The 22,982-nt window shown below is 43.9% G+C and overlaps 2 protein-coding genes across 3 annotated transcripts; one reads left to right on the top strand and one right to left on the bottom strand.

Annotated features, from left to right (window-relative positions):
* The first annotated feature begins 1,502 nt into the window (after nucleotides 1-1,502).
* Nucleotides 1,503-15,104, top strand: Klhl11 (kelch like family member 11). 2 transcript variants are annotated; one of them, XR_007213681.1, is made up of 3 exons: nucleotides 1,555-2,099; nucleotides 7,848-9,603; nucleotides 14,888-15,104. XR_007213681.1 is itself a non-coding variant. In XM_048365258.1 (2 exons), exons 1-2 carry the CDS (start codon nucleotides 1,555-1,557, stop codon nucleotides 9,427-9,429), a joined length of 2,127 nt encoding a protein of 708 aa, XP_048221215.1. In that variant the 5' UTR covers nucleotides 1,503-1,554; the 3' UTR covers nucleotides 9,430-13,134. The 2 variants fall into 2 exon arrangements, 1 of the variants encoding a protein (XP_048221215.1); XM_048365258.1 differs by lacking the exon at nucleotides 14,888-15,104 and having other exon boundaries at nucleotides 1,503-2,099; nucleotides 7,848-13,134.
* Klhl10 (kelch like family member 10) lies at nucleotides 13,252-22,725 on the bottom strand. The gene is made up of 5 exons (XM_048365259.1): nucleotides 22,429-22,725; nucleotides 16,896-17,385; nucleotides 15,059-15,676; nucleotides 13,876-14,025; nucleotides 13,252-13,704 (listed from the first exon to the last, which is right to left on the bottom strand). The coding sequence occupies exons 1-5, from the start codon at nucleotides 22,620-22,622 to the stop codon at nucleotides 13,330-13,332; spliced, it is 1,827 nt and encodes a 608-aa protein (XP_048221216.1). The 5' UTR covers nucleotides 22,623-22,725; the 3' UTR covers nucleotides 13,252-13,329.
* Nucleotides 22,726-22,982: the final 257 nt, after the last annotated feature.

Below are 22,982 nucleotides of genomic sequence, written 5' to 3'. Positions count from 1 at the left end.
AATGTATAATTAATTAAAGCTCTACTCAGAAATCCAAGCTGAAAGCAGCTCCAGTCACTGGGCAAGTTCTACATTCCATTGATTTACCCTTGAACTCTACTGATTCAAGTCTGTCTGGTCTGCTAACTACTGTTTTTATTTCTCCATTTGCCCTGGTACAATCAATCCATTCTCCACAGAATCCAGTGATACAAAAACAAGCTGAGCTAGGTGGTGGTGGCTTGTGCCTGCTGTAATCCTAGCTACTCAGGAGGCTGAGGTTCTTGTTTCTTAGCCAGCCCAAGCAGTAAACCACTTATCTCCAGTAAACCACTCAGAAAAAGCCAGACATGACACTAGCTTACATGGTAAAGTGCTTGCTGTGGACACAAAAAGGCTCTGGGACAGCGCCCAGGGCCTGAGTTCAAGCCCAGGACTAGAAAGAAGAAGAAAAAAGCTGAGGAGGTCCATGTGGTAGCACATCTGCTTAGCAAGCAAAGGTCATAAGCTCAAATTCCAGTAACACCTGGGGGATAACATCAAATTGAGTCACTGTTAATGGCTTTTTTTTTTTTTTTAAATGTGTGTGCTGGTTCTGGGGCTTGAACTCAGGACTTGTCCTGAGTGCTGTCCCTGAGCTTTTATGCTCAAGGCTACTAGTGCTCTACCACTTGAGCCACAGCTTCACTTGCAGCTTTTTTTTTTTTTGGTGGTTAATTGGAAATAAAGAAGCAAGGGCTTTCCTGCCTGGGCCGGCTTCCTACTGTGATCCTAAGATCCCAGCCTCCTGAGTAGCTAGAACCACAGGCATTGATCCACCAGCGCCAGGCCCTTTTTTTTTTTTTTTTTTCCCGGCCAGTCCTGGGCCTTGGACTCAGGGCCTGAGCACTGTCCCTGGCTTCCTTTTTGCTCAAGGCTAGCACTCTGCCACTTGAGCCACAGCGCCACTTCTGGCTGTTTTCTGTATATGTGGTGCTGGGGAATCGAACCCAGGGCCTCATGTATACGAGGCAAGCTCTCTTGCCACTAGGCCATATCCCCTGCCCCTTTATCCATATTTTAAAAATCACATGAAATGTGACTAGGGAAGTGTATATAGCATTTGAGTCAGCATTATCTCATTTAAGCCTGGGTGGTATTCCAAGGTGTAGGTAATATCCCTACAGAAAACAAATTCGTTCAGAGATAATAAGTAACAGGCTCACTTTCATCTACTTGGATGGGACCGGTTTTATTTTTTAATTTTCTCTTCTAATTCAATTCTACTTTTAAATTTTTTTGTCTGCATTGCTGTGCATCAAGTCCCAAAGCCATTTCGTAATGGGTGACGGGCCAAGGTGATTCTTAAATTCATCAAAATCGTTAGGTGCAAGCAGCTCTTCCAAGCTTGGAAAGCCAGCCATCGCCGCGGCACCGGGGGATGCAATCCTGGGTCTTCGACCGCGTTCGCGGGGAGCGCGACGGCGCATGCGCGGCTCCGCCCCGCGCGCCCTATTTAATCCCAGAATCCCTCTGTGTCGCACCAGAACGGCCGCACCGTTCCGAGCCTCGGGGGGCCGGCGCAGCTGCGTCAAGATGGCGGCGGCGGTAGCGGCGGCGGCGGCAGCGGCGGCCGCGGCAGCATCCCTTCAGGTGCTGGAGATGGAGAGCATGGAGACGGCCACCAGTGGGACAGCAGGGCTGGCGGCCGAGGTCCGAGGCAGCGGCACCGTAGACTTCGGACCCGGGCCCGGCCTCTCTGCCATGGAAGCCGGCGGAGGCGACCCGGGTCCGGAGGCCGAGGACTTCGAGTGCAGCTCCCACTGCTCCGAGCTCTCCTGGCGGCAAAACGAGCAGCGTCGCCAAGGCCTCTTCTGCGACATCACCTTGTGCTTCGGCGGCGCGGGAGGCCGCGAGTTCCGGGCCCACCGCTCGGTGCTGGCCGCCGCCACCGAGTACTTCACGCCTCTGCTCTCGGGCCAGTTCTCCGAGTCCCGCTCCGGCCGGGTGGAGATGCGTAAGTGGAGCTCGGAGCCGGGGCCCGAACCCGACACCGTGGAGGCCGTTATCGAGTACATGTACACCGGACGCATCCGGGTCAGCACCGGCAGCGTGCACGAGGTGCTGGAGCTGGCCGACAGGTGAGCGAGAGCCGTGCCCGTGTGTGGTGGGGGGGAGCGGGGGGTGGGGGGGTGGGGACGGTCGCCACCGCCTCGGGCATCCACCGTGACGGTCCGGGAGCCCGGCCAGGGCGCCCAGTGCCTGGGAGCGCCGACATTCGGCGGAGGAGACAAAGGCAATGAAAAGCAAAGTCAGTACGTGATGATGGTTGTTGCGATGACATTAAAAAACGGGTGCAAGGCTGGAGGGAAGAGCGTTCCGAGGAGGAGGCATTTAAAGTGACCTCTACACGTGGAGAAAACTAGCTGTACAAAGATGAGAGGGGTTAAGGGATGGGCGGGGGCGGGGGGCGGGTAATGAACATTCCAGGCAGCGCAAAGGCCCCGAGGCAGGATCTAGTTTGGTTTGGGGAGGTTACTGGGAAACCTTTCTTGAGCCAGATCAGGTAGGTTGAACGGGAGGGTGTGTGTGATGAATTGGGATGAGTTTTTCTGAGTGTGATGGGAAGCAGGGTCAAAAGAAAAAAAAATGCTCCGATTGAAATGTTTGAAGAGATTAGCCCGCTGCTGTAGTGAAGGGATTTAGGTAGCAGAATGGAAGCTCTGGAGGAGAGTTCTGGCAGTTTGTGTTGCAGATTTCTTTGTTTTGGAAAAAAACTCCACAAATCTATTGAACATCTATTATGCCTCAGATCAGACCCTGGGCTCTAGGGTGCCGGGAATTCTGTAGTGAGCAAAAGAGACAAAAGTCTCAGCCCCTCATATTATTGTATTGATAGACCTAGCCTGTTGAATGATTTATTACAACTGTGATGAAAACTGTGTGGATATGGGGTGTGGGTGCATTGTTAATTCTGTCTGATGTAGAGGAACTGATTTTTAAGTTGCATGGATAAAGGATGCTGAGAAGATGTTTAGTGAAGAAATGAAGGAGATGAGTTAGAGGGTGCTTCAGGTTGGGGACCCAAATGCAAACCTCTGAGGTGGAGCTTATTTGAGCAGTAGAGAACATGGGGGGCTCATATAGTTGGAGAGGGATGGAAGGAAGGGGTGCTCAGGTTGGTAATAGGATTAGATCTACATCCCACAGGGCCTCCTTGGCTGGACTTGAGTTTTTACAGTGAAGAAGATGTAAAGAATGATGCAGTTGGAATTCTGTGATAGGAAAAGGATGGGAGCGGGGCATGCATCAAGGGCAGAAGCAAAAGATAACTTGTTGCAGTGATGATGCCTTAGACTGAAAAGAACAAAGGGAAGGTGATGAAAAGGGCTCATAATAATAGCATTTTGAAGGTAGGGAGATGAATTTGCCATTAGACTCGAGGTGGATGTAAGGAAAAACAGTTGTTGTTTTTTTTTTTAAACCCAAGCTACTGGGAAGATGGATTTGTTATTAACATGTGAAAGATTGCAAGAAGAGTAGGAGCAATGTCAACTTGGACCTGTTCAAGAAGTTGTCAGGGGGGCTAGGAATATGGCCTAGTGGCAAGAGTGAGCCCACCTTGTATACTTAAAGCCCTGGGTTCTATTCCCCAGCATGTATAGAAAACGGCCAGAAGTGGCGCTGTGGTTCAAGTGGCAGAGTGCTAGTAGCCCTGCGCATAAAGAAGCCAGGGACCAGTGCTCAGGCCCTGAGTCCAAAAGAAGTTGTCAGGATAGGTAGTTGCATAGGAGAGCTTCCAATTCTAGCTGTGGAGAAATCAAGGAAAATCATGGAAACAGGGGATGCCTTATCAGGCAGGGACATCTCATTGAACACTGAGAATAAAATGTGTGGTGGCATATGTCTTTAATCTCAGTCTGGAGGCTGAGACAAAAAGCCTGAGAGTTCAAGGCTACATAGCAAGTCACTGCTTCAAAATAAAATAAGTAAATAAATAAACAGCCAATCTGATCATAACTCTCCAGTGGCTCTGGAGAAAAGAAAAAAATATTCTCCATGCCCCAGCTACACATAGACATTTAGGTATACGTGAATATTTATGTGTACTTATGGCACATAAAACTATAAAAGCAGTGACAATTTACCAGTAGAAACAACTAATATACTTTAAGGTATATGCAAAACAACTAATACACTTTAAGATTTATGAAAAAAATATGTTGCACTGGGAAGGCAAGTACAGGGTATAGCTGCAGGCACATTGAGTGTCAGGAGATAAAAGTTCCTGCTCACTGATTGGAGCTTTTTTTTCAGGGTATGAGGCTAAGTTATGAGAAGGTGGGACAGGATGGATATAGAGCTGAGGAAGGGAGAGAGGGTTATTAAATGAAAGTATATAGATACAAGTGGTAGCACTGATAAGGTTGTTTGTGTCTGACATGATTTTGTGTTTTTCAAATTTGACCCCTTTTTATTGGATGGTTAGGAGTGAGGAGAGGAGGTGGTACTCTAGGCAATGTACTTAAAGCTCAAATTTCTCTCCATCTTTCAGAGGCAGAGCATCTCTCTGTCAGGTGCTCTTATGGGTGCTCTTAGGTCATCACATTCAATCTTGCCATCAGTCCTGAGGCAGATCTGCACCCCTCTTCTCACATGTACTCTGCTGGTGATTCAGCCCTGCAGGGATCTTGTAAGAAAGAACCAGAAATAATAGGACATGCCTGGCATCCTCCTCCTCTCACAGATGCCTAAGGTGTGATAGCTGTGTTTTGTTTATATATTCATCCCAAAACCTGCCCTAAGGGAATGTACATTAGAATCAGGTGACCTTGGTACCCAACATGACAGAGCCACTAGAGCCTTTACTACTACTACACTTGTTTGTTTTTTGTTTTTGCCAGTCCTGGGCCTTGGACTCAGGGCCTGAGCACTGTCCCTGGCGTCTTTTTGCTCAAGGTTAGCACTCTGCCACTTGAGCCACAGCGCCACTTCTGGCCGCTTTCTATATATGTGGTGCTGGGGAATTGAACCCAGGGCTTCATGTATACCAGGCAAGCACTCTTGCCACTAGGCCATATCCCCAGCCCTACACTTGGTTTTATGTCTATGATGGTATGTTTCCTTTAGAAGGTAAAGCAAGAAAGCCTGTCTTGCCTCTGTCTTGCCTTTTCTCCTCCTTAAAGACAAATGTAGCCCTTTCTAGCCTCAAACTCAAAATTATTCTGTCTCAGCCTCCCAAGTGCTGGGTTTATAGGCATGCTCCACCAGGGCCAACTCCTTTATTAGTTTTTATATTGTAGCAAAGGTAGTTATTATACACAATAACCATAATAATAAACAGCTAATGAATTTTTTTAATATTGTTTAAGTTGGTTCTTACCTCTTTTTTTGGCTGGTTCTGGGACTTGAACTCAAGGCCTAGATGCTGTCCCTGAACTTCTGCATAAGGTTAGCACTCTACCACTTGAGCCACAGCATTACTTCCTGCCTTTTCTGACAAGTTTATTGGAGATGACTGTCTCGTAGACTTTCCTCCCTGGGCTGGCTTCGAATTGAGATCCTCAGATCTCAGCCTCCTGAGTAGCTAGGATTACAATTATGAGCCACTGGCCCTGGCTGTCTTCCTCTATTTGAAACAGTGGTCTCATTTATTGGCCACCCTTTGGCTGGCAGCTGTTTTGTGTTAGAATTCTTGTGCTGCTTTAATTTAAATGAATTTGTGTAGCAGGCAACATTCTATCATGTATATGCCAAACTACTTCTGTTTTTTAAGATGCATTTTTTTGTCTTACATATTTTTTTTTACTGTGCCTATGTTTTGCTTCCTGGCTTCTTCAGATATTGGAGTTTCCTTGCTATCCCTGCTTTAATGATGAGGGCTGAGCTTGGGGCAAAGCCCCTGAGCCATGCCCAAAGAGAATGTTTTATTGAAGAGTCAATGAAAACCTGACACAAAGCCAGGCCTCTGGTGGCTCACACCTGTAATCCTACTTACTCAGGAAGCTGAGGTCTGAGGCTTAAGTTTTTTGTTTGTTTGTTTGTTTGTTTTTGCCAGTCCTGGGGCTTGAGACTCAGGGCCTGAGCACTGTCCCTGGCTTCTTTTTGCTCAAGGCTAGCACTCTGCCAGCTTGAGCCACAGCTCCACTTCTGGCCTTTTCTATATATGTGGTGCTGAAGAATTGAACCTAGGGCTTCATGTATACGAGGCAAGCACTCTTGCCACTAGGCCACATTCCCAGCCTTAGGCTCAAGTTTTAAAAGCAGCCGCGACTAGAAAGTCCAATTAACCACCAAGAAAAATAAAGGAGTATTGGCTCAAGTAATAGAGTACTGGCCTTGAGCAGAAATGCTCAGGGAAAGCATGTGCGCGCGCACACACACACACACACACACACACACACACACACACACACACACACACACACACACACAGAATGGTAAAAGAAAACTTCTCGAACAAAGTTAGACTGCTATCTTTCCAATATCTAAGGGCTCCAGGAAGTACCAGTTCCTGCTTGCTCTTACTTTAGACTATATTCATGCCTAAGTATGAGACTGTTATACTATTAAGGAAAATATTCTAGAGAACCTTATATAATTAAAAATTCTATTTTGAGCCTGGTGTGGAATACACACCTATAATCTCAGCACTGACTTTGAGGCCAGCCTGGGTTACATAGCAATACCCTGCTAAAAATAAAAGAACAAACAAAAAACCCTCTATATATAAATGTATATACATCACTTATATAAATATATGTACATCAGCTTTGTATATGTGTAAAATGTACAAGTATTTTTAAATATATTTTATATATGGGTGAGTTTTGCATATGCTTTTTTGTTATTTTTTTTGGTGCTGTGCTGGTGATCAAGCCCAGGGCCTCCAGTATGCTGGACAGCTAGCTCATTACTCTGAGCTACGTCTGTAGCCAGCATGGTCTTTTGGGGGAGGAGGGGCATAGTGCTAGAGATGAACTTATGCCCTTCCACATGCTAGCAAGTGCTCACATTTTCTTGGGGAGAGTAGTAACACTGAGATTTGAACTCTGGGGATCTCATATTTGCTGGGTAGTTTCTACCACTTGAGCCATATACCCTCTTTTTTCCTCCTTTTTTCACTTTGGTTACTTTTTGGATAGGGTCTTACATTTTGCTCAGGACCACTTTGAGATCCCATTCCTATTACCATATGCCTCTTACATAGCTGGCATCACAGGCCCACTCAACCATACCTGGCTTGTTATTTAAGATGGGATCTTGCTGAATGCTTGCCCCAGCTTGGCCTGCCTCCTTTAGTAGCTGGGAATACAGCCATGAAACACAGTTCATACTTGCTAGGCAGGTGCTCTACCATTTGATATACCTTTAACTGGATATATAAGCTTTTTTTTGTTTTGTTTTTGTTGCCAGTCCTGGGGCGTGGACTCAAGGCCTGAGCACTGTCCCTGGCTTCTTTATTTGTGCCAGTACCAGTCCTTGAACCTAAGGCTTCATGCTCTTGCTTAGCTTTTTTGTTCAAGGCCGGTGCTTTACCACTGGAGCCATAGTGCAACTTCTGGCTTTTGAGGGTTAATTGGAGATATGAGTTTCATGGACTTTTCTGCCCAGGCTGGCTTTGAACCATGATGCTCAGATTTTAGCCTCATGAGTAGATAGGGTTACAAGTGTGAGCCACTGGTGCCCATCTACCTATGCTTTTAAATAGACTTTTAAATAATACTTTTTAATGTGGGGATTCCTTTTTTCCCCCTCCAGATGTTGTACATGTTAAATGAGATTAATCTTAACATTTCAATTTTAAAATTCAGGATGCTTTCAAAATGTAATCACATAAGGATACATACATCCAAAAATTAATCTTTTCCCTTTTTCTTGATTTTTAGATTCCTGTTAATTCGTTTAAAAGAATTTTGTGGAGAATTTCTCAAGAAAAAACTTCATCTTTCAAACTGTGTGGCCATTCATAGCTTAGCTCATATGTACACCCTGAGCCAACTTGCTCTGAAAGCTGCCGATATGATACGAAGGAATTTCTACAAGGTCATTCAGGATGAGGAATTTTATACTCTACCATTCCATCTCATTCGTGACTGGCTTTCTGACTTGGAAATTACTGTTGATTCTGAAGAGGTTCTTTTTGAAACCGTTTTGAAGTGGGTTCAGAGAAATGCTGAAGAGCGAGAGAGATACTTTGAAGAGCTTTTTAAGTTGCTCAGGCTGTCCCAGATGAAGCCTACCTACCTGACACGGCATGTCAAGCCAGAGAGGCTGGTGGCCAGTAATGACGTTTGCGTCCGGTTGGTGGCTGATGCAGTGGAGAGGCACGCTCTGAGAGCTGAGAACATACAGTCTGGCACGCTGCAACATCCCCCCTCTCATATCTCATTGTTACCTCGCTATGGGCAAAACATGGATGTGATCATGGTTATTGGAGGTGTGTCTGAAGGAGGGGACTATTTGAGTGAATGTGTGGGATATTTTGTTGATGAGGATAGATGGGTAAACCTGCCCCATATTCATAATCATCTTGATGGACATGCTGTCGCAGTAACAGAATCCTATGTGTATGTTGCCGGATCAATGGAACCAGGCTTTGCTAAGACTGTGGAAAGGTACAACCCAAATTTGAACACGTGGGAACATGTTTGTAGTCTGATGACAAGAAAGCATTCTTTTGGGCTAACGGAAGTCAAAGGCAAGCTGTATAGCATTGGAGGACATGGCAACTTTAGTCCTGGCTTTAAAGATGTGACTGTTTACAATCCTGAACTTGACAAATGGCACAACTTGGAATCTGCACCAAAGATTCTTCGTGATGTCAAAGCATTAGCCATAGAAGACCGGTTTGTGTACATTGCTGCCCGCACTCCTGTGGACCGGGACACAGAGGATGGTTTAAAGGCTGTGATTACATGCTATGATACTGAGACTCGACAATGGCGAGATGTGGAATCATTGCCTCTTATTGACAATTACTGTTTTTTCCAGATGTCTGTGGTCAACTCAAACTTTTATCAGACAGCATCGTGCTGTCCCAAGAGTTATTCTTTAGAAAATGAAGAGGCAGTAAAAAAAATCACCAACCAAGTGTCCGATGAGATCCTTGAGAGCTTGCCTCCAGAAGTCTTAAGCATTGAAGGGGCAGCCATTTGCTATTACAAAGATGACGTCTTTATTATTGGAGGCTGGAAAAACAGTGATGATATTGACAAACAGTATCGGAAAGAAGCCTACCGGTACTGTGCTGAGAGAAAGAGGTGGATGCTCCTTCCTCCCATGCCACAGCCTCGTTGTAGAGCCACCGCTTGCCACGTCAGGATCCCGTACCGCTACTTGCATGGCACGCAAAGATACCCTATGCCTCAAAACCTAATGTGGCAGAAGGACCGCATTAGACAGATGCAAGAAATACATCGGCACGCCCTGAACATGCGGCGAGTACCAAGCTCCCAGATAGAATGCTAAGTTCTCTAATATGTGCAGCTAAAAACTGTTCTCCCTGTTTCATGAGGCTGAAGATACCCAGACAGTTACTTGAAAAAGTATGTTGGTAACTTATTTTCTACTTGGATTGATTGGTATCCCATTAAAGGAAGTATAGTTAAGAACTGAAGAGTGGGAAACTCAATCTAATACATGGTAATCTTTGTTGTTTTGCAATCTTATGTCTTTGTGTTTATGTACTAGCTAAATCTTATTAAAGACAAGTGGAAAAAGCAGGTCTTGTTCTGCCAACCAGTTATGATAGTCCTTTGTTTTAGAGACTTGTATTTGGGGCTTTAAGCACCACTTTTATTTGCACATTTTCTTTGATATTCCTTTTCACTTTCTATAGAACGGTTTCACAAGATCTGAGTTTATGTATAAAGCCCTCATCTGCAGGAGGCATGTGCAATAGTAAGACTGAAACCTGAAGGAGAAAGCACAATGTTTCAGGAAGATGCTTTCAGAGTATTTACATTGATATTTTATTGTATGTGTTTATCTAGAAGTAGTGTTTTGTTCATATAAAGAAGAGGTGACTGATGAGAAATTTGTGGTTACCTCATGTATTTAAAAAAAATGTATTTTCACTTCTTTAGCAGCTGTTTATAAACTTCAAACCATCACTCTGAGATGATGGCAGTTGGCTAGTTTATTAATCCTTGGCTGATTGAATACAAAGTTATATATATCAAATTTTTTTCTCTAGGAATTATAACTATAGACTGAGAAATCAAAATAGGTACAGGATTAAGGACATGTTAGTGAATTTAAATAATGCCTATGACAATCAACACTCAATGCCTTCAGTTTTTATTTTTGTTCTAACACATATCTCGATCCTCATTTTTTTCTATAAGCAACTGATTTTATAATGGAAGAAAATAACAAGTTAGAGAAATAATACTTTGATGGTTACATTACTTTGTCCAGTTGCCCTAGACTTTCATAGGAATTTTGCCTGAGCCTAGAATACCAAATTTGGGTCTATAGTTTTGGCTTTAAAAAAATGTATCACTACAGTTATGCGTTTGTTTTTATTCACTCTTTATTCTTGTATATTTCTCATTTTTGTACATTCTTCTGACACTACCCCCAGCTTTATGCAAGTTAGCACTCGGGCTGAATCTTTCAGTGTTCGGTTCATATATAAGACTGCTCTTTGATCTCCTGATAATTTGCACTGTTTTCCACTTTTTCTTTTTAGGCATGGACTTGTTTTGTAGCCTCAGTCTTCTGAGTGGTAGAATTACAGGTGTGTGACAACACACCCTTTATCTCTTAAAGAATGTGTTTCCCTTATTAGACATTCTGAAATGCCATTCTAGAAGTCATAGTCCAAGACTTACTCTACTTCTTAAAATTAACCCTCCTATTGTGTGATCAGACATCAAATGAAAAAAAGCACAACCAGAACATGTAGCTGTTTTGCTGCAAGACCATGTTTTAGCTCTTAAATTCTATAAGAACTTTCCTGAAATTTCTAAATTAGTATCCCTGCATAGGACAAAAGTTTTTAATACATATGTTGGAACTCTTACTGAAATGAGGCTGGGAAATTGCAAGTCGGTTTCTATACAAGAATATATTACATCCTAGTCTTCCACTACCTTTTTCTCAATTTCCATTCCGTTGTAGTTATTTCAGTAATTGCCTTTGGCGTCTGAGCAGCACTACAGCTTAGTGATGATAAATCCATACAGTTCGAAATCATTGATGGAAGCTCCTTGAATTGACTTTGCATTCCATGGACTGTGCCACCAAACCTTTTCTTGGTTGGGTTGAAGTAATTCAGTGTCCCACCAGGATGCCAGTTTTCTCCAGAAGAGTGATATATAGTTGGGGATTTTTAATTGTCTTGTGAGACAGTCACTACCATTGTTAGGATCTTTATATGATATAGCAGAAGTTAAAACATACAATTTAGGTATATAATCTGGTTTTGAAAACTTGATTGAAACTTGTTTTTTTTAACTCAGCAGCAGCCTAGGCCCTGGCTGACAGACGGGGTAAGTCCTTGCATGACCATGTGTGCAGGTTTTCCTGAATACTGAGTTTCTAATTTTGATACTTAAATTCACATGCGTGACTTCACATTAGTAATTTGTGTTTCCTAAATATCCTAACTTGTTAATAAGGAAAGAAACCAGATTTGCTTAAATCTGTTCAAGGCTGACATTCTGAAATTCTAAACTGAAAGGAACTTAAGATTTGGAACGGTTCTAAGTATGTTGATGAGGTCTAATGCGGCTCTTTGGGAAAGAAATATCCTTTCTAATGAAAATTTAAAGATTGTGTTTGGTCATATAATCAGTTAAAAATACAGTTTTTTAAAAGATAGCCTAAGGTATATTCAAGTAAACTTTTGTTGCTTTTGTTTTTTTGGTAGAAAGGAGAGAGAGGATATGAATTAGACCAAAAATGATATAACTTCCAGGGAGGCTGCTTATACATTACCTGGCTTTCCTTTGACTCTACCTTCCTTGTGGAGAATGTCAGTCATGAGCTTAGTGTTTAAGTAATACATCTCACTTGCAGTTTTGCATGATTAGCCTTGTGTATCCTGATAGTCAAATTTACTTGTTGTGCCAGTCCAAAATAACTTTACTAAGCGCTCTTAAATTCCATCAACATCAGTTTTGTTTCGATCATCTATCTGGTTGTGTATAGTATTTCTGGGACCAAAACGTGAAAAGTACTTACCTTTTTACTAGAGAACATAAGTTTAAAGCTGGAGAGAAGTATTTATGGAAGCTTGTGCATTTGTGTGTTTTAAATCCTTCCGGCTACTGGTAAGACAGTTCCTAGTGCACACTTTTTTTTAATCTTTTGACCAGTGTAGCATGTGATATGTTTAAAAATAGTTCCTTTTCCACTTCATGAGCTTACTATCAACACTATAATATTATAAAGTAGACAGGAGGACTGAATTGTATGTTTTAGTTACTTGTACTTTCCTCAAATGAAGCTTAAGTTAAGGGCATGCTGGCCACGTTTCCTATTTTTGGACGTGCACATATTGTGAAGCCAATACTGCCTATACTAGAAAAATGTGGTGCTGTAACTAGATTATTTGGGAAACAATTCAGTCGTTCATAGCTCATCACTCCAGTTTTTCTTGAAAAAAGTCCATTTTGTTGTTATAATGCTTCTGTTACAGCATGTGTTCTGGTTACTGTAAGAAAAACAGCTCATTGAGTGCTGTACTACAGTAACAATAGCATAACAGAATAGTCATTCTGCCTCAAGGAATTAGGTAGCCAAATTACTGCTCTTTGTCAGTGACGTCCTTGTGGGACTTCTGTCTTACTCAGTGACCATTGCTACATCTTCCCTTGAAGCATATGTGCTAGAGTACTTGTTAACTTAATCCTCCTGCTGCATGCACTCGTGAAAAGCAGTGCTTGCTAGGTGTTTGAAGATTTTACAGTCCATGTCTAGGGTTCGTTATTTGTAAAATAAACAGTGAGTTGATAACAGTTTTTTGGGCTAGTGGTCTCCAAGCCCTGTTGCAAAGTCTAATCTTGACTTTTTCCCTTCAAGTCACAGATGATGTAGTATGTAGAACACTTGGAAACATTATGTTGTAAAATAGCTTGTTTTTGTTTCAAAAACTATCTGGTTCTGTGTTAAAGCTACTAATTGTGTCTGTGTACATTTTCAATAAACATATTTCTTTAGAGCTGGCTTACACTGTGTGATTGTTTTCTTCATTGGGCACTGTTGAAAGTGATCACAATCTTCCTTACGCCCTCATTTATCCAACCCTGTTTCCCTTAAGTTGAACATTTTCCAGTACTCTTACAGGTTCAAATACTGCATTTATTTAAAAAAAGAATTAATTCTTATTGCTTAGACTTTTTATTAGCTAAATGAAGAGGCTCATACAGGTAGGGTACTTGTCGAAGCGGAATACTTTACTTCATCTCGCAGTGCTAATCCTGTGAAGTTGTCCCGTCTGGCTGCATATTCCCCGACATTGGCCAGCCCTGGTACCACGCAGCAGCTCAGAGCACTGCGGTATATGCTCATGTCGTGAGCGTCATACCACTCGTCGGTCTTTTCATCATAGCACTCAACATTAAAGGTGGTGGTAAAGCCGTTAAAGCCCCCCACCACAAACAACAGGTCATCCACTACCTCGATGCCAAAATTGCTACGAGGATTAAACATAGTGGGTATGGTGCGCCAGGTGTTGGCTACTGGACTGTAGGCTTCCGCACTCCGGAGTCGATTAGCCCCATCAAAGCCACCTACCTGTGGGTAGCAAAAGAAGCACAGTGACTGCCAACCATTGCATCTGGCCACTGAGGAAGCCCCGGATGGGAAGAGCCAGTGATGTATACTTAAGCAATGATAGCCTAAACCTGTTTTGCTAATAGTGAATCTGGGGATCATTTTGTTTGCAGCTATATATGATAGACTCACCGCGTATACGTGTTCCCCATAAGCAATGACACCTATTCCACTCCTCCTACTCCTCATGGGTGCTATGACTGTCCACTGATTACTCTCAGTGTTGTACACTTCTGCTGTAAACAGGCATTCGTTTCCATTAAATCCACCACATATGTAGACCTGAGGGAAGAAAATCCAAGCACTAAGTAATATCCCGTCTCTCTCAGGTCCCCCACCTATGTATCCAGCCAACTAAATACTAAAAATATTGGGGAAGAAAACTACTGAAAATATATAGACTTAATGTTTAATAATTACATAGCATTTACATGGTATTAGAAGCAATTTATAGACATGATTTGAAGTATAGGGGAGGATGTGCATAATCAGTACTAGACCTCCTCTTGTGTGAAGAACTTGGGGCTTCAAGGTCCCATGGGGCATTTTTTTTTTTTTTTTTTTTTTGGCCAGTCCTGGGCCTTGGACTCAGGGCCTGAGCACTGTCCCGCTCAAGGCTAGCACTCTGCCACTTGAGCCACAGCGCCGCTTCTGGCCGTTTTCTGTATATGTGGTGCTGGGGAATCGAACCTAGGGCCTCGTGTATCCGAGGCAGGCACTCTTGCCACTAGGCTATATCCCCAGCCCCCATGGGGCATTTTTGCTCAAGGCTGGTGCTCTACTGCTTGAGCCACCTCCACTCCTAAGTTTTTGCTGGTTAATTAGAAATAGTTTTGAGGAAGTGGCGCTATCGCTCAAGTGGTAGAGTTCTTTGAGCAAAAAGAAGCCAGGGACAGTGTTCAGGTCCTGAGTTCAAGCCCCAGGACTGGCAAAAAAAAAAAAAAAAAAAAAAAAAAAAACACAAAAAAAAACAGTTTTGAGCATTTGCCTGCCTGGTCTGGCTTTGAACTGAGATGTTCAAATCTCAGCATCCTGGGTAGCTAAGATGATAGGCATAAGCCACCAGTGCCTGGTTACCACACCATTTTATACAAGAGACTTGAGCATCTATTTACAGATAATCTATCCATTTTTGTACCCACAGGGGTCCTGGAAACAATCACCTGGAGGTACCAAAGGACACTAGTACCGCAAAGTGAGTATTGAGGGCAAGTTTGCTTGCTAGCCATCCCCAAAAAGAAAGAACAGAATCATTTCTGGACTTAACTGTCCTTTGCTTCTGCAGCCACACACACACCCCCACCTGGTTCTTTACCTTCCCGTACAGTGTTGTGGCACTTGCATCACTCCTCTGCTCGTGCATGGGGGCAATGAGCGTCCATTGGTTGGTCTCTGGCTCGTAACGTTCAGCAGTGTTGAGACGCACGTAGCCGTCAAATCCTCCCATGGCGTAAATAAAATTGCTGAGGACTGTCACGCTGACATAGCAACGTCTGGAATGCATCGGGGCCACTTGGTGCCAAGTTTTCTTCACTGGGTCAAAACGCTTAACACTATTGAAGTAGTCTACGCTATCAAACCCCCCAATGATATAAACATAACCTTTCAAATAGGCTGCCCCATGGTAGGCACGAGGACTCTCTTCCTCACAAGTAACATTCACCCATCTGTCTGCACGAGCATCGTATGCCTCGATGGCATTGGTGGGGCTCCCACCACTCCAGCCACCAATTGCAAATAGGATGGCATAAGGCAGGCGGGGTCTGGTGAGTGGGTTGGTGAAGTCAGAATTGGAGGGTCCGTTCATGTTTAGGTCATACATGGCCTTTAGGGCATTAATGATGACTGGCTTGCATTCCTCACTATCTTTGACATAGTCATTCATCTTAACATTATTCATGAAGTACTCAGCATGCATTAGAGCCAGGCGAACCTAAGAAGGAAATACAGAAAGTCATTCAGATGAGGTGAGAACGCCTGGAAGTTTCATGTCCTTAATCCATGTTTTATAGTCTGCCTCAGGATTGCTGGGAATGTTTTTTTGTTTATTCCAATGTGTGGCTCACAGTTTAAAGATTTACTTTTGGGAGGTGGTGTACTTCCAAAAGAGTACTGTGAGGAATGAGTTAGAAGTGAGTTAGCCGCTAAGAATGAGCTAGATAGGGCTGGGAATGTGGCTTAGTGGTAGATTGCTTGCCTAGCATGCATGAAGCTCTGGGTTCCATTCCTCAATATCACATAAACAAAAAAAACAAAAAAAAAAAAAGTGGCACTGTGGCTCAAGTGGTAGAGTGCTAGCCTGGAGCACAGAGAGGCTCAGGGACAGTGCCCAGGCCTTGAGTTCAAACCCCAGAACTCGGGGAGAAAAATGAGCTAGACAGAGGCAGCTGATAGGATCACAGATCTACCCATTGCTTGGTCACAGTACAGTTTTATATGATCTATGATAATTATACAGGAATTGAATATATCTCTGTGTGTATTCAACACTAACGATTGTGGGGAAGTCCATGAGACTTTTATTTCCAATTAACTACCAAAAAGCTGGTAGTAGAACTGTGACTCAAAGTGGTAGAGCACCATTCTTGAGCAAAAGAACTCAGGGACAGTGCCCAGGCCCTGAGTTCAAGGCTCAGTATCAGCGTGCATGTGCATGCGCACACACACAGTGCACCAACTGGCTATAAATTTGCATACTCCTCATGATTTGTTTTCCAGCTCAATGTGGACCTAGGGTTTGGGGAACTTGTTGACTAGAAATTCTTTAGATTCCATAGGGAAAAGAAAATTGCAAATTCCAGAGATGAATAGGAGATACCCTCCATATCAGTGCCAATAAATAAGGCCCTGGGATCTGTCATCCTTCTGGGATAAATGAACCAAGAATGAGCAAGTAAGCATTTTTGGATTTTGTTTTGTCTTTTGCCAGTCTTGGGGCTTGAACTCAAGGCCTGAGCACTGTCCCTGGCTTCTTTTTGCTCAAGGCTAGCACTCTGCCACTTGAGCCACAGCGCCATTTGCGGCTTTTTCTATATATGTGGTGCTGAGGAATCAAACCCAGGGCTTCATGTATACGAGGCGAGCACTCTTGCCACTAGGCCACATTCCCAGCCCCAGCAAGTAAGTATTTTTAAAGAATAACTAAACTTGACCTTAGGAAGCAAAACTGAAATGTGCTGCTTCCTATTTTGGGGGTCATGAGAAATCCACTTTAAAATGGCCTCAAATACAGCGTCTTCCTGTTTGACATTAAGCTCATCTTTCTCAATGATATCCTTAAGTTCAGTGACTGAGAGCTCTAGAAACTCTGCTGAGACTTTCACCATCTCCTCGAAGTTGTGCAGTATGAACATGTAGGCCTTCTGCCTCAGCTCAGGGCAGTAGTAGTAGTCCGTGAACTTGCAGATGCCGATACAGTTATCCAAACACAGCTCCGACTTGAGGAACTCGCAGCAACCCCTGACAATACCCATGATGTTAAATTGATCTGCAGCAGCCAGTAGCTTCTCCACGTTGTCCGGGGTGATAGGCACAGTTCGGGTATATGCATACTCAATAATTAGCTTCATCATGTCGGGGGAAATGCCAGGAATGTTGTATACCTTCTTCTCAGTGTTGTTCCAGCCACTGGTAAATAAAGCTCTGAAGAAAAGAAAGAAATTAGCAGCCTCCTGTCATCCATATCCTCCCCACACCAGGCCTCTTTTTCTTCTTGTTTTCCAAATAGGACAATGAGTGTGTTGGCAATAGAGTGGGCTGAGGGAGAGGGGGACACACATAGGCTTTATACAGTAAAAAAAGAGAGAGAAAGTCTTTCCAGGAGAATTGGCTGGTCACTGTATCTTCATGATAACACAATCTTTTTTTCTTCCATTTTTGAATGAAGACATTGAGATCTAGAATGGGAAGTAAGATCCTATGCTGTTGTCCACCAAATTCTGTCTTAAAGAAGTTAAGCTAGATGGACACTAGTGGTTCACACCTGTAATCCTAGCTACTCAGGAGGCTGAGATCTGACTACTGAGGTTTGAAGCCAGCCTGAGGTGGAAAGTCTGTGATACTCTTTCTCCAGTTAACCACCTAAAAACTGGAAGTGGAGCTGAGGCTCAATGTAATAGAGCGCTAGCCCTGAGCAAAATAGCCTAGGGATAATGCCCAGGACCTTAATTCAAGCCCCAATACAGGCACCAAAAAAAAAAAAAAAAAAAAAGAAAAGGAGAGCAAAGGAATGAAAGAAGAAATTCACCTTAACAAATATTCAAGCCAATGGCTCACACCTATAATCCTAGCTATGCAAGAGGCTGAGATCTGGAGGATTGAGGTTCAAAGTCAACCTTGGTAGAAAAGTCTTCAATATTCTCTCTCCAAAATAACCAACACAAAAGCAGGGGTGAAGGCATGGCTTAAGTGATACAGCACCAGATCTTTAGTTTAAATTCCAGTATCACCTACATACATAGCATACATGTATCATTCAATCAACACAGGTCTAGAACCTGATCATTTCTCACCTCTTTTTTACCTCCTTGATCCAAACCCCCACCGTCTCTTGCCAAGCTCATCCAGGGTAACCTCACTAATCTTGCTTCTGCCTTTGACCTTCTAGTGTTTATTGTCTTAGCCCAGCAGCCAGAGTGATCCTTGCAGGAATATGTTCCTCTTCCATCCAGACCGGTCCATTGATTTCCCTTCATACTCTGGGCAAATACAAAATCCTTACCAGAAACTACAAAATCCTTGAAGGATTGACCCCCCCACCCTATTGCCCCAGGCTCATACAGACACCAGGTAAAACCCCAGGTATAAGTTGACCTGCTTTAATGTGCAGGCAGGGCAATTCACCTAAGTCTAACTGTAAACAACCCATCTGTAAACAATTCATTATGGGCCAAAGGACAAGCCACCAACTTCCTAGACCTAGTGGCGTTTTCAATAACCTCTGCCTCCTTGCTCAGACCCCATATAAGCCTGGTCTCAAATTTACCCCCTCGCACAACCTTCAAACCCACGGGAAGGTCTGTGCCCCTCACTGTTCCTCAATAAACAGTCCTCACCTGTTGATGATCGAGTCCAGCCTACTCCTTTTCCATTCTCCTCCATTTTCCCAACAGTCCTCTGAGAACTGATCTCTCTGCACTGTCTCCTCCCACCCCCTTCCCCAGTGACAACCCCCTCCCCTCCTTCTACTGTGGCCATTGCTGGCCTCCTTGCTGTTCTTTGAGCCCCACAGGTAATTCAACCTCTGAACTTGATCTCTACCTGGAAGGATCCCCCAGACCTTTCCCTTACCACCCTCATCTCCTTAAACTTTGTGTTCATATGTCATCTCATCAGCAAGGCTGCTTCTGACAATCCTAGCTAGAATTAACCACATTTTTGTGAGTGTGTGCTGGTCCTGGGGCTTGAACTCAGGGTCTGGGCACTGTCCCTGACTGAACTTCTTCAGCTCAAAGCTAGCACTCTACCACATGAGCCATAGCTCCATTTTGGCTTTTTGATGGTTAGTTGGAGATAAGAGTCTCATTGCTCTTTGTATACACTTAACATACAGCCATGAAGCAGTGTTCAAGCCCTAAGGTCAGTTGTGTAAGCCCTCATGTGGGCATGTGCGTGTGTGCGCACGTACAACAAGTTATATGTGTTGGAAAGTCATCAGCAAAAAAACAAGTGGAAAAGGGTGGGAGCACAGACAGAAGTGAGTGGAGCTGGAATGGAATTGGCTTGTAATTCCAATAGGGTGGCTATAGAAGCCTCGGGAAGAAACTGACATTTAGGAAAAGATTTCCAGGTGATTGATTAAGGCTGGGACTTGCACTCTGGCTTGGCTTTTTCACTCGAGACCAGTGATCTACCACTTGAGCCACTTCTGGCTTTTTGACAGTTATTAGAAATGATTCTTTTAAAATTTGTCTGCCCTGGCTGGCTTTGAAGCACAGCCTTTAGATCTTAGCCTCCTGAGTAGCTAGAAATATAAGTTTGAACTACCACCAGTGCCTGGCTATATTACCTATGTTTGTTTGTTTTTTTTGCCAGTCCTGGAGCTTGAACTCAGGGCCTGAGCACTGTCCCTGGCTTCTTTTTTGCTCAAGGCTAGCACTCTGCCACTTGAGCCACAGCACCACTTCTGGCTTTTTCTATATATGTGGCGCTGAGGACTCGAACCCAGGGCTTTATGTATGCAAGGCGAGTACTCTACCACTAGGCCATATTCTCAGCCCACCTATGTTCTTTAAAAAAAATTTTTTTTTGATGCACCATGGGGCTGTTCTCAGGGCCTGGGCATTGTCCTTAAGCATTTTCACTTAAGGCTAGAGCTCTACCACTGAGTCACAGCACCACTTTCCATTTCCTGGGGGTTAATTGGAGATAAGGGTCTCAAGGACTTTTCTGCCTGGGCTGGCTTTCCAAGATCCTCAGATCTCAGCCTCCTAAGTAGCTAGGATTACAGGTGTGAGCCACCAGCGCCCAGCTGGGTACCTTCCTTGGTACTGAATGAAGTCGAATCCTTTCCCTAATATATTTTACTTTTTAAAAGAGGTTTTAAGGCCAGGAGTTTGGCCTAGTGGTAGAGTGCTTGCCTAGCATGCATAAAGCTCTAGGTTTGATTCCTCAGCACCACATACACAGAAAAGCCAGAAGTGATGCTGTAGCTCAAGTGGTAGAGTGCTAAACTTGAGCAAAAGAGGCCAGGGACAGTGCTCAGGCCCTGAGTTCAAGCCCCAGGACTGGCAAAAAAAAAAAAAAAAGGTTTTAGCAGGATGTGATAAGGACACCTGCACATCCATATTTATTGCCACACTATTCATAATAGCCAAGATATGGAAACAACCCAGATGCCCCACAACAGACAAGTGCATCCCAAAAATGTGGTACCTATATACAGTGGAATTTTACACAGCCATTAGAATAAAATAATGCCATTTGCAGGGAAATGGATAGAACTAGAAGAAACCATTTAAAGTGATAGAAGCCAAGATTAGGGAGACAAATAGTGCATGTTCTCTCTGATATGCAGAAGTCAGATCTAAAACACACTGGAATATGTCAAATTACAAGGATTCTTGATACATACAGTGAGACCCAAAGAGGATAGAATCACAAAGGTACAATACCCAAGCACCTCTTCATATGTGTATAAAATAATATACATACTGAAATGAATTCCAAAGGACTTAATTTTTTTCTTTTTCTGATGATTCTGTATTCTTTACCTTATATACAGTGTATTCACGTGCATATCTGCAGAAGGGTGGGGGGAGGAAACAGAGTCTGAGGACCAAGGGTAAAAAAGTGCAGCAGTGGATCACTCTGGACATCAATAAAAGTGAACTATATAACTCAACTCGTGAGTGGAGATGAGAGGGAGGGAATGGGAGAGAATGAGAGAACAAATGACACTGTACGAAAGGAAAAGTACTTATTACCTGATGCATGTAAATGTAACCTGCAAACCCATTGTCCAAATTCTCACTATACCTCATTTTTTTTTTTCAGTCATGAGGCTTGATCTTGAGGCCTGGGTACTATCTCTGAGCTCTATTGCTCAAAGCTAGCACTCTACTATGTTGAGTCACAATTCCACTTCCGGTTTTTGAGTAGTTAATTGGAAATAAGAGTCTCATGGGGACTTTTCTGCTCGGGCTGGCTTCAAACTGCGATCCTCAGATCTCAGCCTCCTGCGTAGCTAGGATTACAGGCGTGAGCCACCGGCATGTGGCTACACCTCGTTTTTGTACTGCCCACAAAGTAAGGTTTCAAGGGGGAGGTGTTTGTATTTATTATTGTTCGATTGAGAATTTTTAAATAGCTGGGGGGGGGGGCGAGAAATCAAAAGAATACTGTAGTACCTGAAAACTCAAATCTGATGTTCATATAAGTAATTGTATTGGGACATAGCCATGTCTCCCTCTTCCCCTGCCCCTCCCCCATTCAGTCCTATCTGTGGATGTTGTAGAGTTTACAGGAAGGGCTGGACAGTTGCTGACAGACATACTAGGCAGCCTGCAGGGCTTAAGACATTTAATGTCTGGTCTTTCTGTGGATTCAGTTCTAGGGCCTGGAGGAGAGGCACCTAACATGCATTACATAAGTGCAATGCTTGCTTCTCCAGCCTGCATTGTAAATATTGGAAAAGGATTTTGGCAGAAGAAAGATTTCCTACGCTGGAGAGATAAATGAGATGTCTGAACAATAGGCAAGACACCTATCTTCACGGGAAGTGGTTCTGCAGACCTTTTCATCTCATGAACGGCCCTTTCACTTCCTAGAGTACAAGATTTTGCCCACCACTCCCTTTTTCTTCTGATACATATATCCTGGGTACTTGGTCCCTCATCCTTCTGTCCCATCCTCTCTACCCTTGTTAATTTATCATACTATTTCAAATGCTCTCTCTACTGGGACAGGTGCATAAGGGGTCAACGGAAGTGGCATTGCCTATGGAGAAAACCCACAGGTTACTTTACAGGAGGATGGAAGAAGGGCAACCTGGCCCACCAGAAGTTAGTTAAAGTCCAGATGACAATCAGAGAAAAGTGGCCCTGACCCCCGATTGTGTCCTCCCTAGAGCTTTGATGTCTCTAAATTTAACATGGCCAGTAGGAAACAGGAAATGGATTGCAAAGTTTCCATAAGAGGCCAGCCCCACTTCCTCCCAGCTTGGCTTAGTCCAGCACCGTATGATACCTAAAGTAGGAACTGCAGCTACACAGGATGTTCTTGTGGGCATTGAACTCAAAGCCATTGACCTTGATGACCACGTCGCAGAGCTTGCCCTCCAGACGAAGCTCATTGAAGATCTCACAGGTCATCGCGCTCATCTTCCTCTCCATGTGAGGCTGGTGGAACCGTGTGGAGGCCGCCGTACTCTCCATCTCCATGGCACCCTGGGACCAGCGGAGAGAGGCTGCTCTCCTGGGGTGTTGGGGAGGGTTGTGGGGGGGCCCTTTAGCCAGCTGTCGCTCCTTTTCCCTACTACATCTTTCATATAGGGCCCATCAGGCAGCCCAAGTTCCAGAATCCTGGATTTGCAGTGAGATCATGCTCAGGATTGTGCTCTCAGGTTCTGGAATTCCCTTCTATTCCTGCTCCTTCCTTCCCCCTCCCCCCTGCCACCCAGCTAGAAGACCACCCATTCCACAGCTCTGTATCCCGGAGCCCAGGGCTCCACTGTGACCACCAGCGCCATAGAAGGGATTTTATTGCTTCTACTTCTTGTTGTCTTCTTCACCTTGCCTGAG

Source organism: Perognathus longimembris, chromosome 17 (assembly GCF_023159225.1).
Source record: "Perognathus longimembris pacificus isolate PPM17 chromosome 17, ASM2315922v1, whole genome shotgun sequence".
In the NCBI taxonomy this organism is placed as follows: domain Eukaryota; kingdom Metazoa; phylum Chordata; class Mammalia; order Rodentia; family Heteromyidae; genus Perognathus; species Perognathus longimembris.
Note: the sequence above shows the minus strand (reverse complement) of the source record. Positions and strands in the feature narration are given on the sequence as shown.